The following is a 23042-nucleotide window of genomic DNA, read 5'->3' as shown; positions in this document are numbered from 1 at the left end:
CTTCTTTCAATAGTTGATTTTTTGTTAATCATTACATTGCAAATCATTTCAATTGAGGGTAGATAGGAACTCCCAAATTAAACAGTTAAATGGATTTTGAAATATGGAAATTTCCTTTGTACTTGTGTTTTGGTCAGAAAAACTGCTGACACTGTCATTTGAGTTCAGAAACTATATCTGTTGTAAATGGAGATTGGAGATCTTTATGTTTTAACTTGACAGTGTGGGAAGTGCTTGAAGCAACTTGGTATTACCTGTCACTTAAATGACTTTACCATATTATAAGTTTTGCATATAAGCACTGTTTTGCCTCATAATCTTAGATTGAATTAAGACACATTATTGACAGGCACGGTGTTGCATACCTGTAATCCTAGCAGCTTGGGAGGCTGAGGAAGGAGGATGGCAAGTTCAAAGCCAACCTCAGCAACTTAATGAGGCCCTAAGCATCTTTTTGCCTCATAATCTTAGGCCGAATTAAGAGATAATCTTAAATTGAATTATAGATCCTGCCTATAAATAAAATATAAAAACAGGCTGGGAATGTGGCTCAGTGGTTAAGTGTCCCTGGGTTCAATCCCTGGTACCAAAAAAAAAAAAAAAGACATTATCAAATCTACCCCAAATATTAATTTCTGCAATTGTTAATAGTGGTTGAGAGCAGTTCTTATCTTTCAGAAAAATCCCAATTTTACTCCTGAGCTCAGAAAATTGCAAGAAAACTTAACCATTTCTAAGCCATTAGATGCTGTGTGGGAGGGGAAGTCAGTACATTCATACAATTCTCTCATCACTTTAGACTCAGTACTGACTCCTTTAATAATCAACAACTGAGCAGTATTGGTAATATCTGTTGATTTATCAAGGAAGGCCACTCAAATTCATGTGTTAATTGATTATTGATGTGCTTGCATCATCTCAACTCTTAGAGGAACTCAACACACCGAAAGGCTAATAACTTTCTAAAAAGTTTGTCTTTTCTGGACACTTCTTTAGCTGCTACAATTGAAGATGATTTAAGAAGCCGGGGTGTAGCTCAGTGGCAGAGTGCTTGCATAGAATGTGTAAAGCCCTGGGTTGACCCTTAGCAATGCAAGAGAAGAAAAAAAGAAGCGACTTAATTTCCTCTTAGCAAATGACTTCTCCTGTGGGGCTCACAGACAAACCAGTAGGATATTTATTTTGGTTGAAGTCTTATTTTCATTCTTTAAAATTTTTGTGAAGACTTTTTTCTATAATGAGATTTTCCATTTTAAATTTTCTATTTTTTTCTGAGCATTGCTTTCCTGTGAGTTGGGCCGTTGTGGTTACTGCTTCAGGTAACATCAATATGTATTCTATAACATCATTGTGCAAGAAAAACAATACTTTGCCATGTAATTTAATCAAAATAATCCATACTCCACTGTGCCTTAGAAGCATGACACTTGATGTTTTGACATATTTTTCTTGTTTTGACATTATAGGTATGGATTGGACATATAAAATAGACTATCATGAGACTCTTGAAACACTCTCAAGTTATAACTGTGTTACCGAGATTGTGGTACACCAAGGAGCATTGGGAAGCAGTAACAGAACCATATAAAGTCTCTGTCATGTGGGCTGGGAGTGTAATTCAGTGTTAGAGTTCTTACTTAGCATGCATAAGGAGTTGGATTCAATCTCCAGCACAACAAAACATTTTTAGAAAATGAAGTCAACATCTCTGTTGCAACTACTTAACTCTTTCATTGTAGCACAAAAAGCAATCACAGATGTGAAAATATGATTGAATTTCAGTAAAACATTATTATTTTTTTAAAGTCATTTCTCTTACACATCACTTTTTTTTTAGTTGTAGGCAGACATAATGCCTTTATTTTGTTTATTTATTTTTATGTGGTGCTGAGGATCAAACCCAGTGCCTCACATATGCTAGGCAAGTGCTCTACCACTGATACAGCCACAGCCCAGTAAAACATTATTTATGAACAACGAAATTTGAATTTTGTGTCACAAAATACTATTCTTGGTTTAATTTTTTCAACCATTAAAGAATGTGTTGTGATTTTTTTCAATTATTAAAGAACTAGCTCAAAGGATCTGTTAAGAACCGGCAGCAGGCCAGAATTTGCTGAACCTGACTCTAGAGAATGAAGAGTGTTTCAAGATAAAATCTAGAAAGTGGTCATTGGGATGCTCAGTTCTTCCTTGAACTCAGAGGAAGCAGTTTTTGATGATGTTGTGGGGCAAACTGCAGATGTGAGTGGATTGAACAGTGAGTGGAAAGTGAGGAAATGGATATGGGCAGTACCAGCAACCTTTTCATGAAAATTGGCTCTAAAAAGGAGAAAAAAAAAGATGTGATTTAAGTGAGGATTTGGGGGTCAAAAAGTGAGACACGAACATTAGCACTTAATCTTTATTCCCTCTTTCTTTTTTAATAAGGAAACTAATATCATCTTGATGTTTCTTAGATGAAATGAGATAAAGTATGTTTTGTACCCAGAATGATGCCCAGCATATACTAGATTCTCTATAACAGGAATTGATTAATATTCACATGTACCAGTTCAGTATCCCTTATCTGAAGTGCCTGGGATAGAAGTGTTTGGGATTTCAGATTCTTTAGAGTTTTGTGATATTTTCTGTACCTAATAAGATATCTTTGGGATGGGACTCCAGTCTAAACATGAAACTCATTTATGTCTTATATATAGGTCCACCTGGTACACATGGCCTGAAGATAATTTTATACAAAATTTAAATAACTTTATGTATGAAACACAGTTGGTGTATTGCAACTGAAGGGTCTGGAAAGGTCTGTTTTCAAACAACCTGTGTGGTGTGCATCTACCTTTTGACTGGGACCCGTCATGTGAGGTCAATTTTCTGCTCATAGTGTCAATCAGCACTTGAATGTTTCACACTCTGGAACACTTCTGATTTTGAATTTTTAGATTAGGAGTACTTCACCTGTACTTAGTGCCATCTTTGCTTTGTAAAACAAAACAAAACAAGACAAAAATAGAGTTTATTGGTTCCTGTGTAAATTTGTTATTGGTTCCTGAAGTATCTTCTTTAACATCAATATTGCATCCCCTTATTCTTCTTGAGGTGTTTTGAATGCTGTTAAATAACTTAAAAATTAACCAATTGGCCAAGATATCTTAATTTTGATCATTTTGATTTTGCAACTTCCTCAGCTTTCTTCTAGGTTGAGTTCTAATATCATTAGTCTTTCTTCATATAGAAGCCATTTTTTATTTTACTCTGAGATCCTTTTCATCGTCTTTTTACAATCATACTACAACCACATGAATGACTATGAAAATGAGTTATACAACTCATACACAGATTTGGTATGTTACCCAGTACTGGAAGCTGAGATCTCATGCCCTAAGAGATAGATAGTAAGCCATTGAGCCTGTTCATTCCAGAGAATCCCACAGAAAATGTGTTATTGTCACCAGGGAGAGATAACAATTGGTATTTAGATGGCCTATAATGTACATTATGTGGTCTATGATGTACATTTACAACAACACCTCAAAGATAATTGAACTTTCTAATGTATTGCCACAAAGTGGTCAGGTAAGACCTAGATCAAATATATAATGCACTGTTGATGACACGATTATCTCAAAAACTGAGGCTTAAGCTAAAAGTGACCATTCTAAGCTCATAAATCAGATAATTGGGGATGATTGATCAATTCCTCCCCCCAAAATCCAGGGCCCACAAAGACTGTGAAATTTTGGGAGGTCTATGAACTGGAGCAACCCATGGCATATTACAGATAACTGGGGATAAATTGTTGCTGCTTTTCACCTTTCAAAACTAAATTAGGGGCTCAACACCCAGTGGGCCTGTTTGGCTTTTGGAGAAATAATATCCCTCTCATAGGTATACTGTTAGCTCCATTCCATAAAATTACCCAGGAAAAAATTTAAAAATTATATTTGATTGAAGATCTGAACGGCAAGTTTTCTTAGAATTACAGAAGGCAGTAGCTTGTCATTCCATTAGGACTATATAATCCCAGTGATGGAGTAAAATTAAAATGTCAGCCAGTTGCACTCTTGCCAACAGGAATTTCTGGCATAAGCCCACGGCCACTGCTCAATAGTGACCTCTGAGATTTGAACTTAGAGAAGTACCAAATTCTACTATTATATTCCTTTTGAAAGACACTTAACATTCTTGCTATTGAGCATTTATGAAGCAACCTCAATAACCAAAGACATTAAGATCTGAAATATTCAGCATAAGATGGGTGATATCAGAGAAGAATCTCAATAAGGTGGGCAATGTCTAAAGAATTTCAATTCCAAAATGAAAATGGTATCTACTAAGAGTTTCCAAGGGAGGAATTTACTGTATTTATAAGCAAATGGCCTCTTTTCTCTTAGGACTGACTACAGAACCTCACCAGGAAGACTTGCCTGCTGTTATCATTGATGGTTCCCTCCTTTCCACCAATTACTCAAAGATGACTGAAAATCAGCTTGGTTCACAGATTGTGGTTCCAGATTTAAGGATCATGGCTCAGTCTGGAAACAGCTGCCCTAACCTAGCATGTGGCAAAAATCCTCATGGAAGAAGATAGGAGTAAGTCAGACTGAGGGACTGAATTACCAGCTGTATTCCTGGCAATGATAAAATTGAACACAAATTAAAACCTGCATGGCATATAATTGGGTATATAATGATTCTAAGGCCACTGACAGTGAAGTTGCTCTAGCAAATGTGCAATAGAAAACTGAACAATAGAAGGGACCTCTTCTGTCCATGTGAAGGGTACTGCTTTTGGAAATAGCTATGGGAATTCTGAAGGTAACTCAAAGCAAGGCATGATGATACTTATGGAATGAACACTATGCTAGGGTCAGAGGTAACTGGAGTCAGCAAGTTGATGTCCTCGCTTGATCTTCATTCTTGAAATGAGTGGACACGGGAAACTCAAGTCATGCGATAATGAACTGACATGTCACTGGCCCCTGCCTATGCTGAAGTTCATAATAAAAACCAACTGATTTACCAATAGAAAGGTAGCATTTGCAGTTATCTTGGAGAAGCATTCCCAGGGGGAAATTTCCATCATATACCTGGCAAGTAAATGACATTGTCCCTTCACCATTTTTGGGGGGGACTTGAATACTGTCAGGACACAGTCTAGGTTTGGCTTCATACTCAATGGCTGAAACCAATGTTTCTAATACTTTCAAAGGTCTGCAACAATGCTAAGCACAGTGATTCCTTTCTGTAATTCAGGGTGAGGCAAGAGGATCACAAATTCAAGGCCAGTTAAGCAATTTAGCAAGACCTCAGCAACTTAGGCCCTGTCTCAAAAAAAAAAAAAAATTTTTTTTTTTAAAGGGTTGGGTATGTAGTTCAGTGATAGAGCCCCTGGGTTCAAACACCTCCCAACAACATCCTATATGGTGAAAGTATGGGCCAGGGCATGTAAAACTTGGGGATAGTATTTGGGACTAGGATACAAGGTCAGACACCATGAGTTTGAACACGACTACTACAAAGAGCTATCATATTTTAATGGTCAGATCTCACTCATCCTCACCCTTCTTGTTCCACCAACATTTGCCAAAGTAAAACAGAATGGGGTAAAGGATGCTCTCCCACTCTACATCTTTGGTAAATGTGCCAAGTACTAAGATGATTACAGGTATGTTTTAATTTTAGAAATAAGTTCACAACCTAAAGTTAAATTGTTTACATAATCAGGTCTTCATTTTTCTGGTCATGGGTTCAATAATAGCATGTATTTCTGAGGCACTGGATTGGAAACTAATGCAATGAGTAATGTGACCTCTGCCTTCATGTTGCTTAGTATTTAGTTTGAAAGATGAAAAAAAAAAAAAAGAAAGAAAGAAAAACCACTACCAGAACAACTAAAAAAAGAAAGAAAAAAAGAAAAAGAAAAAGAAAAAGAAAAGACAATGATTATGAAGTTACTTAGGGAAATGCAGAGGGTGTGTCGCAGAACTGCCAAGAACAACTTGGGCCTGGGGACGTAAACCCTAAATGTGCCAATCCACACAACTGCACAGATTTCTCAAGAGTAATTCATTCCATGTGTAGGACTAACGTGTTTCTGTGATGGATAAAAAAGGATATCAGGATTATCAAGGGATTAAAGGAGTGTGTTGATTACTTCAGAGCTACATTCCTATAATTTACTTCATTAAAATAATTAGACTGATGCCAAACTAATAAATCCAATCAGGAACACAAAAGTTTATTAGAATAAAAATATGCTTACAGTATCCAACATTAAAATTATTTCACATGACATGTAGGTTCTTACCTCCATTAGTTTTTTTTAAATGCCTTTATACTCTATGCTTTAAATAATTTGCATATCTGTAAACAAACCTTAAGATTACCAAAGATGCAATGTATCTAAGAGATATTAAACACTGAAACTGAGGGAAGGGAAATGATAGTTATATCCTATTGCACTAAATATCTGTAAATTTCTGGAAAGAAAAGGAAAAGATTAAAATAATTCACTTGAAATGAGGTAAGTTGTATGACAAGGATTTTAGTAGCACTTATCACAGATGTTGAGATGAGAATATTAAAAACATTCATGGAAAATTCACTTTGATGTCTGCATAGTCTAAGTTATTTTTTTAAAACAAAAATTTTAAAACTGCTCAAATTTCTTATAGAAAAGAAATAATTATCTGGTTCCACTTAGGATCTGGGTATGTTCTAAGTCTTTCATTTAGAAAAAAGAAGTGATGCAAACATTCACAAGTCTACCAAAAAGGAAATAAAAATATTTAAGATTAGGACCAACATTTCAAGCTGCCTTTTGGAAAGAAAATTAAAAACAGAGGTAGATGGTTAAATATTAGTGGCCAAGTTACTCAAGTGACTAGTTTTTGTCTTGGTATACATTCACCAAAGTTTTACACTTGAAGCCAAACAGTAAATAACTTTAGGAGAAGAAAGTAATACCTAGCAGAAGTTATCTTCCTTATGTCAAAGAAAAGAAATAAAAGTAAACCAGGCTTGAGACCCCTGTTAAGGATATGATTGTTTAAAGCACTACGTTTCATGCATTCTGTAAAGCGGGAAAAGAACCTTGCCCCTAAGCTTTTTAGGTGGATCTGAGGCCACACCAAATGCCCCATCAGGTCTGCTCAGTCGAAGTAGGACTGCAGAGTGCCCCGGCGCCGGACATCGCAGGTCCAGCAGTGGAAGCCTCCTCCCAGGGAGTTGGCGTGACGAATGTTGACCTTGATGGTACTGATACCTGCATGGAAGAGACAGATGAGGTCAGTTAGATGCACTCATATGATTCTCTTAAAGAAAGCCAGCCTGAAATCTGGTAGGAATCCTGTGGCTCTAATCCTTCAGGCTGGCCCAACCTAGAATGATCTTTTCTCTTTGAATTTTAAGTTCACCAACTATATTTCATCTCCTCTAATCCTAATTGCTAATATAAAATCTCCATAAAAAGGTCACCATAGAAATTTTGCTTTATTGACTGTTCACAAGACAACGGACTGTATAAGCTGACATACCCACCAAATGTTCAAAAATTATCAAGTACCAAAATTTCAAGGCCTTTTAGAAATATACTTCACTTTGTCAGATTATTTCTAATTTGGTCATGTTAACTTAGTAGGAAAAGCATAATTTAGCGAACCTGAAAAGTTGACTAAAGTCACATCTGAGGAGAGTTTATCTGATACAGTTTAACTTTGCCAGGTCACCTTAAGGAAATAATAAAACAAAGCTGGTATTTTAATGTCTGAGTTTACTGGCTGTAGAGATACCAAACCTAATCAGACTACTGGTTTAATCTGGTGTCACCTGTAATGACATGGATACAATGTGCACAGTGTACTTAAACAACTGTATTTAGGAAGAATCTGTTAGGTTAGACACAGTAGGGTTTTTAAAAGACTGCCTATTTTCCTCCCCCATTATTTTAAAAGGGCAGATAAGTCACAGAGTCATTACAGGGTCCACTGGTATAATCAAGGAAAGAAAGGACGCTCGGGTTGTCCAGACCATTCTGAGAAAATGAGACTGCACAGGGCTTTGATGAATACGAACAAGATTTGGGCAGGGGTAAGAAATGGATGTGGGATAAAAAGTGAGCTTTTAACCATGAGCAGGTTTCCTGATAGGATGACCTGTCTATCTTATTCAGATGGCTATAGCCATGCTCATCCTGAATTAGAAGGAATTCAGTTGATTGATAGAAGTTTGCATTAACAAGTTCCCTGTGTTTAAATAGACTTTATTTATTTTCTAAACAGAATTTAACAACTAAAAGTAAAATTATAAATCAGATATTTGGTCCTTTATACTATTTTAAGTTTAGAAATAACAAAATCTAAATAGACCAAAAAAAAAAAAAAAAAAAAAAAAAAAAACCCTGAAACTGAGCAATTTTTTATTTAACAAAAATTAGAAAAAAAAATAGTATTAGGGGTCAAATCATTAGATGCTGCTTAATCTACAGCTGATAGGAAAATCTTTTAAAATGGATGCTAACTATATTAAGGAGGGATGTGTTAAAGGAGCAAATAATTTCTTCTAAGTAGTATACTTCAAATGTAAGACAAAAAATTTTTTTAAGACAAAATTTTTTAAATGACAATTTCAACAAGTAAACTGCTTGGCTATTATTTGACATGCAGGCTATATCAAGTATGATAAGAGTGATAAACACACATCTGTACTCTATATAATAGTTCATATGAAGATCCTTTTCCTTAATATTTTTCTTAATAGTTTTAGAATCATTGGTCTAAATTTAGAATATCAGGATTATCAAACTCCCCCTCAAATAAAAACTAACCTTGCTCTTTAGCTCAAAGTTGATCTACAGACACTTTCTGCTGCATTTCAATACTTTGTTAACTGTCTTGCAGAACTCATAAGTCACTTTCTGTATGTGTACCCTTAAAAGTCCTTTAAAGTATGTGATGACAATTAAATTACTTTTAAAGCCTCCTCAAAATTTATTATTTGGGGAAGTGCTGATGGATTCATATGCTCATCTGCAAAGCTGGTACCTGGTTCTCCACACAGGGGCACCCGGATACTGGTTGAGTCATAGAAGATTGGTAAACTTACTGCTAAGGGGGTGTTTCAGGAGCTCGGGAAACATCTCCAATCTTTTGAGGCTATGCTTATTAAAAACAAAAATACTGGCTTTTATAAAATAATAACTCAGTATTTCTAAAAGGACCACAATTGAATTAGATAAGCCATGCATTAGACCTTGCAGGTCATTTCTTCAGTTCTTCTTGTTGAATGCTTTCCTGTATGACAGCATGCTGCATGCTTGTACCTACCCAGCTTCTCAAACATCTTTTGAATCGGGACTTCATTGGCATCCACCATAACACGTTTCTCATCTAGCATTAAGACATTCATGGAAAGCCATTTGGATGACATCCAGAGTGGGTGATCTGAAAGGAGTAAATAAATAAAAAATGTCATTTTTGTTTAAAGTAAGGATTTACAAGTGAAGGATATTAGAGTGACAGCTAAATGCTTTTGGTAATTTGCTTTTCATGTGAAAACTTATTTTAATCATCTTAAAACAATTTATCTATACACCTTATGAATTAATCCATACTTATCACACGTTTGGACTTCATCCTATTTTCTTTGAGAAGTCATAACTTGCTTTACATGTTGTTTTATTTTGTCCTCTCACTTTCACTCTCTGTGGAAGGAAAACCTGCAAACAGGAGTCCCAGCCTGGTTCTAGCACTGGCAGTCACCACGTCACTCCTTACTGGGGAAACATTTTCTCTAATTGGCTAAAATTTGGGCTGCTCTCTATAGGTGAATGATTCTTGTCACTGAAGTAATCATTTTAGTTTCCAAGTATATAAAAGTAAACGTACCATCTGGGATGACTGGTATTGGAGGAGTAACTATGGTCCATCCTGCTTTCTTGAAAAGATCAATCTGTAAGATCAAAATAATCCAAAGAGGCTTAAGCCCATGTTTATCATTCTTATTCTTGCTCTCTGATAGTCCTTATCATTAATAATTATTTTTGGCTAGTTGTCTTCTCAACTGCCAAGATAAGGAAATAAAACTTTTAAAATATTTGTATGACTATTTAAATCAATTTTAATTTAAAATGTGCAACCCCCCCACCAAATTAAAATTTAAAAGTCACAGATACTAAAGCTCTTAAAGCTTTTTAGGTTTCAGAGACTTAAAATACCAAAGATAATTTCCTACAGATACTCTCATTAAAGAAAATTAAATGTTTTTTAACTTCTTAGTTAAAAGAAAACAGAAATATGACTATGTTGAACCCATAGTCCATCCACTTCACAGTTCATCACTTTGTAGCTGTGGTATAAAGACAAATGCTATGGATATGTTCTCAGAGAAAACTGTACTTGTCACTAGTTTTCCATCACAAGTTAGTCATCTCTATGTTCACAAGACATATCCACTTAATACATAAATCAATTATATTACAATGAAATGAGTAGGTAATTTTGGTCACTGGGTTTGAAAATAAGGGATAGAAATGAACAATAACATGGTGTAAAAGTGCTTTTAAAAAGTTGTATTGCATCCTTGCAGATAACACAGAATCACTCTCTGCCCAAATGTAATCAGAGCCAGGGAGGGGGTAGGAAGTAGGAGGCTGTGGTGTGGGGAGAGACCAGATGCAGTACAATGGTTCCACTCCTCCCTGCAGAGGGAGTCTGACCCACTGGAAAGGGAAGATGCCCATAGTCCAGTGTTGTTGTCCTGGCCACACAGGTGTCATCTTGTTTTCAATTCTGCTGCTATGAAATTGCTGTTGTAAATGAGATAATAGCACTCTTTTCAATAAAAACACACTAACACACACAAATAACACCTTGATAATATAGGCAGTAAAGTCAAAGTCTGATACTAATACTAATTATCACAGCAATCATGTGTATTTCTGATCATTGGACATCTTGTAATAAACACACCATCAACAATCCAATGTTTGATCATAATATGGCTGAATGTTGCTGAATTTGTCATTTAGAACCATTACAAACCTTGGAAGTGCTTAAAATAAGTGGCAATTACTTTGGTTGCCAGGCTCTATTGCTTTTACAGCGTTGTAAGAACTCTCTTACCTGGTGACAGGGTCGGTCAGGGTTGGAAAGCACAAGACCAGGTCCAATGATATTGAAGGTGGCATCAATATGCATTGGATTGGGGTCTTTAAAGGAGATGATATGTACTCTGTATTCTGGGGCAAGATGTCTACGCATCCATTCAATGCCCAAGTAGTTTGTAACCTGAAAATAAAAGGAAAACATATAATCTATAAAGATTTAGTTCTATGTTTAGAAAACTAAAAATATGTATGAAGAAAATATTTTAGTTTAGAAAAAACACTAATAACAAAGTATGAAATTTCAGAGGCATCTTTTATCAACCTGGCTTCTCTGTGCAAAAATATCTCTTCCAGCTCGAATGAAGTCAGCAGCATCAAAGCACGGCTCAAACTCAGTCGTCACAAATTTTCCCTGAGCAGCCAATTTGTGTCTGTCTTCCACAGAATGGATGGGATAATCCTAATAGGAATAAGAATGAACACATATAATGTATTGGTTTCATAAGGAACTTACTTACAAGGATACGTATTACTAAAAAAATTAGTTCAACATCATCCTTTCTCAAAGAACTACTCCTCAGTTCCAAACTCATAGGTGCAAAGGAAAGATGTAGGTCCATGATAAACACCAAAACAACAAATCCACCACCACCACCACCACCACGACAACAAAAACCCCTAGGTAGTACAGTAATAACCTGATACTTAGAAATGAGTGGTTCAGGGTAGTAATTGATTATGAAAATATTTCATGACCCGTACTGCATTTACTACATAGCTATCAGCAGTACTGCAAGTCAACAGGATGAAGTCATTCTACTTTTCTTAGAAAAGGAATTTGGTCCTGAGCCTAACTTGTACCATAAAATGAGATGTTGTGCTTCCCCTGCCAAATTTGAGTATGGTGGAATTAATTTATTATTTCTGTCTTTAAACCCCTGGAAGAAATTTTGATTTTTAAAGATTTTCTATAAATGACCAAATAGTAAGAGGTTAAAAATAAAACACAGCTCTCAATACCTGTGGGGGGACTGCTTCCAGGACTGCCCCCCACAGATACCAAAATCTGTGGATGCTCAAGTCCCTTATATAAAATGGCAGTTATTCGAATTTACCTATGAACATCCTCCTATATACTTTAAATCATCTCTAGATTACTTATAATACCTAATGTAATGTAAATGCTATGTAAATAGTTGTGCTATTCCCTTGTTTAGGGAATAATGTCAAGAAAAAATATATACATGTTCATTTTAGGCACAATTTAAAAAAAATGGTTGATCTGCAGTTGGTTGAATCCACAGATACAGAATTTTCAGAGAGGAAAGGCTAACTGTGTATTTCATTTTATTGTGAATCTGGCTTGTGTAGACCAAGTTCTCTTTCTAGAAGAAAAGAGACTTCAGCTGAGTGACTTCTGGTCCAACCAATTAATAGCAGTATACCCTCAGGCTGTTTTCCTCCCTGTAATGAAATGATAAAGAATAAACATGATTGAGGAAGTCAATGAAGGGCTAAGTCCAGAACCCAACACAATATGAACAACAAATAAATGTTAGCTATTATTATCAGTATTATTATCAGAAGATTACTTACTCTTATTTTCATCTTCAATCATTTTTTAAAAATTAGGCAAAAATTAGGTTCTCAGTTTCTGAAATGCATAATAGATATCAGAGAACCTCTATCTTATTCTTTGTGGATTATTTAGAAAAGCTATTAAGAAAATGGGCTATAAATAGGACTCACCTGGTCATAAAGCTCATCAGCCATTGTGGGCTTAGGAGCCGTTGTCCACTTGGCACCCCGATGGAAGTAGTCTTTGATAATTGACCTGTATGCTCGATATTCAAAGAAGCGAGCACGCCATGCCATGGGAGCCTCTATAATCTCATTTCCCACCACTATTAGGATGTCTCGAGGCATCGCACTGTATAAACCTATCAGACCAAAAAGTTCCATAAAAAAAAATAAAAGTTCTGTATGACTGCCTCAGTTATACACATTTCCAAGACAAAAGTCTACATAATATGATGCAATCTTTTTGGTAAAGAAATTATTAAAACCCTTGTACATGTGTATATGCAAGTAATTATGTAAAATGGAGAAAAATGAAATAATACATAATAGAATGCTAACATGAATTCCAACTAGGGGCAAGGAAGTTAAGCAAAAAAGGAAAAGAAAAAAAAAATGAAGCAATAAAGTAGTTGTTCAAAGAGATCTTGATCTACCAAGCATACTCCATTTGTAGGTTCCTTTCTTGCTATACAAAAACAGAGTTCTTAAAGGATTATCAGTAACATGAATATAGTCTGGGCCAAGGATCATTCTGGAACTATAAATTATAGTACTCAAGCACAAGAACACTTGTATAGCAAAGTCAATTAAAAGGGAAAAAGGGAATGTTTCTATTACCTTTTTAATTTCTATTATTAAGGAAAACTAAATGGAATTCACTGTTCTTATGTAAGGAGATGACTATAAAGTTTAGGAGAAACCACTTCTTTCAAGGAGACACCAACAGATTTACAATGGAGTTTAGCACGTCTTAATCATAACTAACTGAACAAAACTGTTCCTAAATATCTTTAAAGTTTTTGAGGGATCGACAGAACAAAGAAGTCTCCAAGAAATTCTCAGAGCTTTTTCCTCACATATTTAAGAAAGAAATAAAACATCAAGGAGCTGCACTTACCCGTAGACTCAAAATCAGGAGTTTTATATTTAAACGACCAGTCAATGGGGTCAGGCCTTCTCACAGTCACTCCTTCCATTTTTAAAATATTGCACATTTCTTCAATTTCAGCAACAGCCTTTTTCAAATGATCTTTGGGAAAACAATGGCCTCCATACTTCTGGTAAAATGGCCAGTACTTTTCATATGTGTTGGCCTAGAAGCAGAAGAAAGTAAATGAAATAATTAGAGGCAGAAAACACTCTTCGTGGTAGGTTAATGGTGGTGAATAACTCTGTAAAATGTAATCAAATTAAGACTAGAACCACATTTTATACACTGTTGATCCCCAGCACGGAGCCCACTGGCCCTCTGGGCAGACACTCAATATTTGTTGAATGAAGAGTTCTAAAGTATCTTGATATTTGAGGCCTTTTGATCCTTCTGCCTCAGATCTCATGCCCAACCATTCACAGCATGTCTGCCCCCAGACAGGCTTGGAATCTTCTTGGCCATACTTCACAGACAAAGTAGGACTTAGGCACTCCTGTTAGCCTCAAAGAAAATCAACCAGAGAACCACTAAACAAGCATAAGAAAAAACAAAACAAAACAAAACAAAAAAACAACCTAAACCAAGCTAAAATGGCTATCTACCTATTTCAGAATTCTCTGTGGAAAATAGCACTGCAAGATAAAGGAAAAAAGGATATTTTGCCACTGTTAAAATGAGGGACATACTTTCAAATGCTTTGTTTCTCTTAAAAACATAATATTGACTTTCCTATTCAACAGAATTTGTACTAGGCAAAGTTGTAAGGCAGTCTAAGTCTGGCTTTGATACTTCCTTGTCAATGTGTCTCATACTAACCACACTCTCCTCTCCCCAGTCCATCCAAGTTATCACATCGCTTTGGGTCCTTTTGTCACAGAAGAAAGCAATCTGATAGATGAATTCACAAGTTTTTTTTTTTTTTTTTTTTTTTTTTTGTACCAGTGATTGAACCAGGGGCACTTAACCACTGAGCCACATCTCCAGACCTTTTTATTTTGCATTTTGAGACATGTCTTGCTAAGTTGCTTGGGGCCTTGCTAAGTTGCTGAGGTTGGCTTTGAATTTGTAATCCTTCTGCCTCAGCCTCCAGAGCCACTGAGATTACAGGCATGTATCACTGCATCTGGCAGAATTCACAAGTTTTTAACATGTAGAAAATTTCCAGAGGTTCTATGCAAAAATATACGAGTCTAGAAATATTCTGCATTTAGACTGTTTTGCATATCCAAGTTCTCAATTTTAAGAAAAATGTTGGGATACGCACATGATACATCTTATAATTTATCAAGATAGATGAAGCAGGTCTCCAATCAGAGAATTCAGTCTCTAGGAAAAAAATTCAGGTCCTCATTAAAAGATGGGTAAAAACCACATAAATCTACATATCTATATCATCAATTAACTACCCAACTCCAGTCCTGATCATGACTGCTATGAGGTTTCCATCATAAATCTAAATCTGACACTTGTAGATAGTAGTACTAGAAAGAAGAGGCAAAACTGGAAAACTGGATAATGAGTGACAGAGTGTGTCTAGTTTAAGTAGAAAGGCTCTTTTTTTTTTTTGGTACAAGGGATTGAATTCAGGGGCACTCAACCACTGAGTCATATCCCCAGCCCTATTTTGCATTTTATTTAGAGACAGGATCTCACTGAGTTCCTTAGTGCCTCAGCAACGATGGCTTTGAACTCACAATCCTTCTGATCCAGCCTCCCAAGCTGCTGGCATTATAGGTGTGCACCACCATGTCCAGCATATACAGGTTCTCAACTAATACTCCTGACACCCTTACCTGAGAGTCAGAACAGATACACATATGTTCATTTCACATGCAAGGGAAGAGGCTCAGGCAGATCACCTGCTTGCTTACTACCTGGACAAGCAGGCATAAAATTCCAGTGTTGACTCTCACAGTATTCTGGACACAGTAAGTGGCTTGGCTATGTTCTATTGGTTCAAACATTTTTAACTTGATGTATAAAAACTTTGGGGGTGGGGTGTTACTATGGATTGAAGCCAGAGATGTTTTGTGACTAAGTTACCTCCTCAGTCCTATTTTTTTTTTTTTTTTTTTTTTGAGATTTGGTCTCATTAAGTTGCTTGGGCCTTGCTAAATTGTTGAGACTGGTCTTGAACTTGCAATCCTCCTGCATCAGCCTCCTGAGAAGTATACTAAAACTTTTAAAACTGAAATTGTTTATGACAGTTCATAGCATTCCCAGTGGTTTTTACCCATCAAGACTTGACTAAGGGACTGGGGTTGTGGCTCAATGGTAGAGCACTTGCCTAGTATGTGTGGGGCACTGGGTTTGATCCTTAGCATCATATATAAATGAATAAAATAAAGGTATTGTGTCCATCTGTACCTGAAAATATTTTTAAAAAAGACTCGACTAAATTTCTACATGTCTGACTTTTTAATGTCAAAGACATTATATTTCTAGGTTTGTATCTATACTTCCATTTTTACCTTTCTTTGATAAATATCAAATATATGAATGCAGACTTGCCATTTTATAGTTCAATATTTAGGGTCACATCAGTTAGTCTGGAACCTAGCCTGGAGGAAAAGGAATAAGCTGAAAAACAGATCTTTAGAAAATATTAAGGATACCAGTAAAGCTCAAAAAGGAGGTTGGTAAACTAAGGTCCATAGGCCAAATCTGGCCCACTGTTTGTTTTTATAAATAAAGTTTTATGGGAACACAGGCATATTCATTTGTTTGCAAACTGCCTATTGTTGTTTTTGCATTACAGTAAGAGTGGAAAGTTGAGTGTTTGTAACACAGGCCTATGTTCTGCAAAGACCAATTTGTTATCTGGCCCTAGTCATAAAAAGTTTGCTGACCCTTATTCAGAATCATTAACTAGGTCTTTTACTGTGGGACAACTATAGTCAAATAGCAGGTTCAATTTCTGACCCATGGAAACTATTATCTCAACTATTAAACATTTGGATATTTTTAAGGTCAATCCACTGTTTGAAAAAACAAAATAAGCAAAACAAAAGCATTCCAGTGTTTTACCCCTAGGAATTTTTGCAGCAACAACCAGAAAGAGAGGATAATGACTCTTTTTATATTCCAAGTACTACTCGTCCATTCGCCATTTCCTCCTTCTCATGCCAGGCACATCTCCTACAATCCACTAAGGCACAAGAAGCCTTTGAAAATTTAACACTTAGTTACAGCAGGCACACAGTTATGTTGTCTTGCCAGACTCTTTCCACAGTATCTTGTGTGACTATTTCTGCAGAGTGAAGCTTGCCTTGATAAATATTTAAACTTTCCTGAGAGAAAAAAGTTATTTGAACAAGTGTGAGTCTGTATAGGTTATAATCTGGCAAAGGTTGAACAAAGTGCAAATGATCAGGGCAAATTACATTTTCCAAAAGATAGTTGGAAATTGCTTACACCTTCTTTATAACCCTGCTAAATGAGTTAGCAATCATTTACCAAGTGTCTGCAAGATAATGAACACTCTATTAGATGCACAACATATGATGTTTTCGACAATCTTTTGCAGGGATGTGGCTGCATTCCTGGAAACTTTATAGCCCTCCAGAGCCTAAAATTCTTTTTATGGGAGTTTGCCAAATGATTTTTTAAAATACTGTCTTTGGAAAGCTAAGAAATATCAATAGGAACTTACTTTTTATTCACCCAGCAAAAACTCATATTACATTAAACTTAATTAATCTTATAGTTTATAAAAGGTCCTCTATCAAGGGATTTTTTAAAAAATAAAATAGACAAAAGCAAAACAAAAAGCAAGTTTTTACTAAGTTTTGCAGAATAAAAAAACCACTTAGCTTTCAAAAAGTGGCTTCCTGACAATTATGTTCCTGACTGCTTTCCTTAAAACTTCTCTAGAATGTATAACTTCCAACATATTTCGTGCTCTAATTGCCTCTTTTATTTTACTACATTATTGTATCTTATTGTTCTCTAACTGATTAAGGTATCTATGTCATTTTTTCCTACCTTCTAGGGGCCATGAATATCTTTGATTTACTTTCTTCTCTTTCAATACCTAGCTTAGCTTGTCATATTAAATAAAAACAACCAGAAAAATGAATGAAATCAATACTACTCATGCTACTACCATGTACAACCATTCCACCCCTGATGTACTTTTGTAATGTAATTGGCAAATTGGATCCATACAACTATAATGAGTTGTAGTTTTGACCTTTAAAATACTCAACATGTACCCTTTTACCTTCAAATTTAATCCTGTTAGGGCAATTAGCAAACCTCTTAATGTGTTCTTTAAGTAGGTGCTCAGAAACTTGTGAAATCCTGCACAAGGTCAAATAGTTGATTAACGAAAACTAGTTATCAAGCTTTTACCAAATACCTAATTCAAGCCCAGTCTTCTGACTTTAGCATGGTATATTTTCCACAAACCCATGAAGCTACAAAGTCTAAAGTCATAAATCAAGTGACGATTCAAAATAATGTCTAAGAATTCTAATTCCATAAGATCACATGATATAGAAGTCAATAATTTTAGCCAGGTGCAGTGATGTACAACACTGTCTTAAAATGAAAAAAAAGTAAAAAGGGCTGAGGACTTAGCTCAGTAGTAAAGTGCTCCTGGGTTCAAACACGAGTACAAAAACAAAAATTTTTAAGACAAGTAAAAAGATAAACTATTGTATGAATTTGAACTTTAATTTCACCCAATTAAAATTGTTAGGGGATGAGACAACTTCTTTTCAAGAAAAGACTTCAAAAGACTGTGCTTTTTAGAATATGTAATTGATATGTTCACCAAATTTCAAATATCAGACAATCAGAAGAAAGTATTACTTTTTTTATTGCCCTGACTTCTAGATTTAACTCAAAAGCCACTCCCAGAAGACTTCTAACCATCCAGCACTTGGTCATGTCTTTTTCTTTACTCTCCTGGCACCAACCTGCCAGCAGTGGGCACAAGATACTTAGTGTTTGTTTCTATGTGAACATCTTATTTCGCCAAGTAGTAAGGCAGTTCTGTGTTAATTCCTCTGGAACCCTCTTACATGGTAGGCAATATTTCTGATGATGACAATACTGTTTCAGAACTTTTTTCCTCAATATACATTATAGATGTAAAATATGCAGGAAGAACATAAGTACATTGAGGACATATTTGTATCCCATTATTAATGGGAGCTTAGGCTTTTCCTACAATGTGGAAGGTACTCCCTGAGATATGGGACCCTTATGCAGTGTATCATCTGAACATGAGCTGTTGGGGTCCCTGGTCATAAGAATATCACAGATAAAGAATACTAGGAGTTTTTAAAAAGGGAGATATGCCTTGTTGCCAGGGAAATGCTGGAAGACTTTGGGAAAGGTATCACTGGAGTTAGGAAGTGGAAGGTTTAAATTACATATAAGAGGGTGCAGGACAATAAGTGGGAAAGTTGGGTGGGAAAAAAAGGCATTTTTTCCTTGTTAGGGCTTATATATTTGTCCTGAAAATCTGCTGAAAACCAGGGTGGAATATTAGAGGAGAAAACAACTTATACAGGAATGAATATCTGCTAAGCTGCCATACTAACACATCTCTCACATGAGGCAGTGATTGAAATGTGGAGTTCTGGAAATGCAGACCTGAGCCAGTCTGAGAAGAGTCCTGAGTACAGTGAGGACAGTATCTTAAGCAATGGAGGACTAGCGAGTCAAGAGAGCAGAATGAGTAATGTGATCAAATTTGAGTTTTAAAAAATCACTATGATAGTAGCTGGAATATGGTCTGGAGAGTAGAGTGAGTGGCAGAGACAAGTCAGGGATTAACTCTAATTGTCTAGGAGCAGATGAGCTCCTGACTTAAGACAGAGGCAGGGAGATGGAGACAAGATTCATTTTTGACCAAAGACTTGTTAGATCTTGGAGAATGCATGCAAACGATGTGACGGAAGGAGAAACCAAAGATGGTCACTTGGTGTTTTAACTTGATGGAACAGAAATGCCTAAAATTAAAAGCAACAAACGAAGCAGGGTGACTGGTAACTGAACACTGAATATGCCATTTGAGGTCCCGTGACAGTATCCACTAGGTTTAAAGTATTGATCTAGACAGAGTGCAGGAGTAAAATCTGGACCACAGTAGAGGAAGGTCCTGCAGCTGTGAGAATGGTGAAGAGAAGGGGACCAAAAGTTCAATATTATAGACTGTGAAGAAGAGCTCAGAATCAGTGAAAGAATTTATATTCCCAGAAAAGTCTCTCAGGATCCTAGGAATGTTTCAAGGAGGAAAGAATTTGTATAAATAGTGTAAAATACCACAGAAGTGTCAAGCAAGATCACTTAAAATGAACTCCTGCTAAAGTGAAAGCAATTACAGAGGATAGCCAGAGCCTAGGCAGCAGCAGGTGAGGAAAGAACCCACTTTCAGACACACAAAAGTTTCTGTTTACCTTCACCTCCACTGTAAATGGTGGGACACAGGCATTTTCTGCTCTGCCCACTATCACTTCCTCTAAAGGGTCCCATTCGTTGTAAGAGGAGACAGGGCAGTCCTTGGGCAGAGGATCTGTGACCTTGTCATCAGCTGCACAGGAGTTCCGGGAGGAAGCTGTAGCTGCCTGGGTGCTCTGGAAAGTTCGCTGCACCCATCCTGTGAAGGTTCTTCCAAGCTTCCAAAAACAACAACAAAAAGATTATCACATAGCCCCATTCCATATTGGGAGGTAGGAGGAAGTGGAAATGGGGTAAAGAGTGAAAACCCAGCATAACACAGCCAGACATTTAAAATCCTATAGGACAGCATAAACCAGATGTTAATAGTGGGCAGGTGTGGCAGGATTACAGGTTATTTTTCACCTTCTAATTTATCCATATATCCTCTTCTTATCTATTATGTTAACCTCTGTAACTTTTAAAAATCCCTCAGATTTTGTCCTCAGTGACCATACTCCCCCATTTAGTCCAGAACAGGTTTCACAATCAATCTTAACCAGCTTTCAGTAACTCTTCTGCAGGTGATGGGTCATCTTCTTCCCAAAAAGTTGTCCCATAACTCCCTGCTGGGTTCAGCTGGAGGAGAAAACCTCCTCCCCCCCAATATCAAAGGTTACCAATATTAGGCTTATTTCCTTTTTTTCCCCCAAATAACAATGTGCAAGCATTTGTAAAGGACCCTATCTTTCAGAACAATCAGCTTCAAATCATTTTTTTTTTTTCATCTCTGACATGCAATTCACATTCTTCGGCACTTCAATTTTGAGAGTGACCAGCTGCCATCTGCACCATTCTACAGATGGTCCCCAGTACCCTAGCCAAGATAAGGGTTAACCCAGGCACAAACTTAAACTAGAAAGTTCTAAGAATTAAAAACAAAAGAAAACAAAAACAAAAACAAATCTTTTACAAATGAAGGGCCTATAAAATCTAAAGCAGGAAGAGTCCCTCATCCACTGGGCAAACCCCAGGACCCCAAATTTCTCTCCTCCTGTTAAAAAGGAAGAGGGGCAGGAGGGGCCCAGAGGTGGAGACCAAAGCAAGACTGAGAGTGTCAGCTGTTTCCAGTTGCTAGAGGATGGCTAGTAGCCAGGAGGGACCGCCTGAGCTATTCCTGTCTGAGAGGCAAAGGAGTCTGCAGGCTGTCGGAGGACTGGGACAGGGTAGAAAGTCTGGGGACTGGATGAACTCATTCCAACTCCTCTGAAGACTCAGGACTCCATGTTACGCCTGCAGTGAGCTGTTCGCTTGCTCTCAGTCCCGATTTCCCACTTGGCCTCTTCTCCCCATCCATCCACTTCATAGCACTTTCCTGACACTCCCCAACTCTATGCCTATGCAAGGTTCTGGACCCCAATAATGCCACCCTTTAACTAAGGAGTCCCTAGTCCCCAACCCTCGCCCCGGGCTGGAAGCTCTGCGGAGCAAACTAAGATCTGTCGGAGGAGGGTGGTGCCTCCTGCGCTGCGGTACAGCCAGCAAAGGCTCCTGAAGCTGAGCTTCCAAGAAGGAATAGGAGGGGCGTTGGCATGCAATTCAGGGTGGGGAAAGCGAGGGAAAGTGGAGGCTCCGGGAGGGAGCTGGGGCTCCGCTCCCCGCGTCGAACCCAGAGAGGGGGAGACACGCGGCCGCCAGACCAGGCGAGCGGCGCACGCACCCGAGACCCGATGTAGTGCACCGCTTCGGCTCCGCGGCTCCCGCCGCGCAGACACCGCACCCGCAGCATCGCCCCGGCCCTGCTGGTCCACGAGCGGAATGTTCCCGGTGCTCCGCAGCCTTCGCCCGAGCCTCCGGAGAGCGCGCCTGGAGCGGGGTGTGAGGCCGCAGGCGGCCGCTGCCTTTTGTAGCCGCGCCCCGCCCCGGCCACCCCCACGGCCCCATTGGCTGCGCGGAACAGGTGGCTGGGGTGGCGGAGCCCGGCGGCGGCCCTGGGCCGCCCCGAATTAGGAGCTTTCAGGAACTACCGCTGGCCGGGGTCAAGTCCCCGGGCTTGCCCTTTTTTAGCTTGTGGTCCCTTGACGGACTTCTGCTGCAAGCCGCGGGGCCGCGGCAGGAAGCCCGCTAGTGTCTGGGAAGAAGGGTGGACGCAACTTCCGACCAAGTAAAATTAATGGTATCTACGTATGTTGTTTTAAATGTACTATAAAATGTAAGAGGCTGCGGTTGTAGCTCAGCGGTAGAGCGCTTGCCTAGCACACGTGAGACCCTGGGTTCGATCCTCAGTACCACACACACAAAAGTAAATAAATAAATAAAAATAAAGGTATTGTGTCCATCTACAACTAAAAGTAAAATATAAAAAAGATATAAATATGCGGAACTTGAGTACAGTCTTAGGTCTAAATTCACATATGTGCACTGACACAGTCCCCTGATTTTACAATGAGCAGAACCACCTAAAGATTAGACGGCTTCTAGGGATCAATACTGGGTTTGAGTTGGGTGGAAACTAGGTGTGGAATTCAGGTCATCCGCTGCCTGGGTGCTGCACTCTCCACCTACTAGCCTGTTGAGTCTTCTTTGAAAGTCTTATGGTTTCAAATGGTCTTGGCCATGTGCCCCTGGCTTGAGAAACTAAATCGTGAAAATAAAGACAAACGTGAGTCAGAAATAAGGGAAGGCTACAGATAGCTTCTTCCCTTCAACTTCATGTGATTCAACTTGATTAGGATGCTATTGTGAAAAAAAAAAAAAAGAAGAAGTTCCTTCACAGAGCAAAATCTTAATGCTTAATATCAGAGAATGATATTT

At 37.7% G+C, this 23042-nt stretch overlaps 1 protein-coding gene across 1 annotated transcript; it reads right to left on the bottom strand.

The window, feature by feature from the left end:
• Positions 1-6220: 6220 nt before the first annotated feature.
• Gatm (glycine amidinotransferase) lies at positions 6221-22111 on the bottom strand. Its single transcript, XM_047539924.1, has 9 exons — positions 21949-22111; positions 20249-20467; positions 13806-14001; positions 12857-13047; positions 11430-11567; positions 11124-11288; positions 9888-9951; positions 9327-9443; positions 6221-7267 (listed from the first exon to the last, which is right to left on the bottom strand). The coding sequence occupies exons 1-9, from the start codon at positions 22015-22017 to the stop codon at positions 7155-7157; spliced, it is 1272 nt and encodes a 423-aa protein (XP_047395880.1). The 5' UTR covers positions 22018-22111; the 3' UTR covers positions 6221-7154.
• Positions 22112-23042: the final 931 nt, after the last annotated feature.

The sequence above is a fragment of the Sciurus carolinensis genome, chromosome 2 (assembly GCF_902686445.1).
Source record: "Sciurus carolinensis chromosome 2, mSciCar1.2, whole genome shotgun sequence".
Lineage (NCBI taxonomy): Eukaryota > Metazoa > Chordata > Mammalia > Rodentia > Sciuridae > Sciurus > Sciurus carolinensis.
The sequence above is the reverse complement of the archived record's forward strand: the minus strand, read 5'-3'. Positions and strand labels throughout refer to the sequence as shown.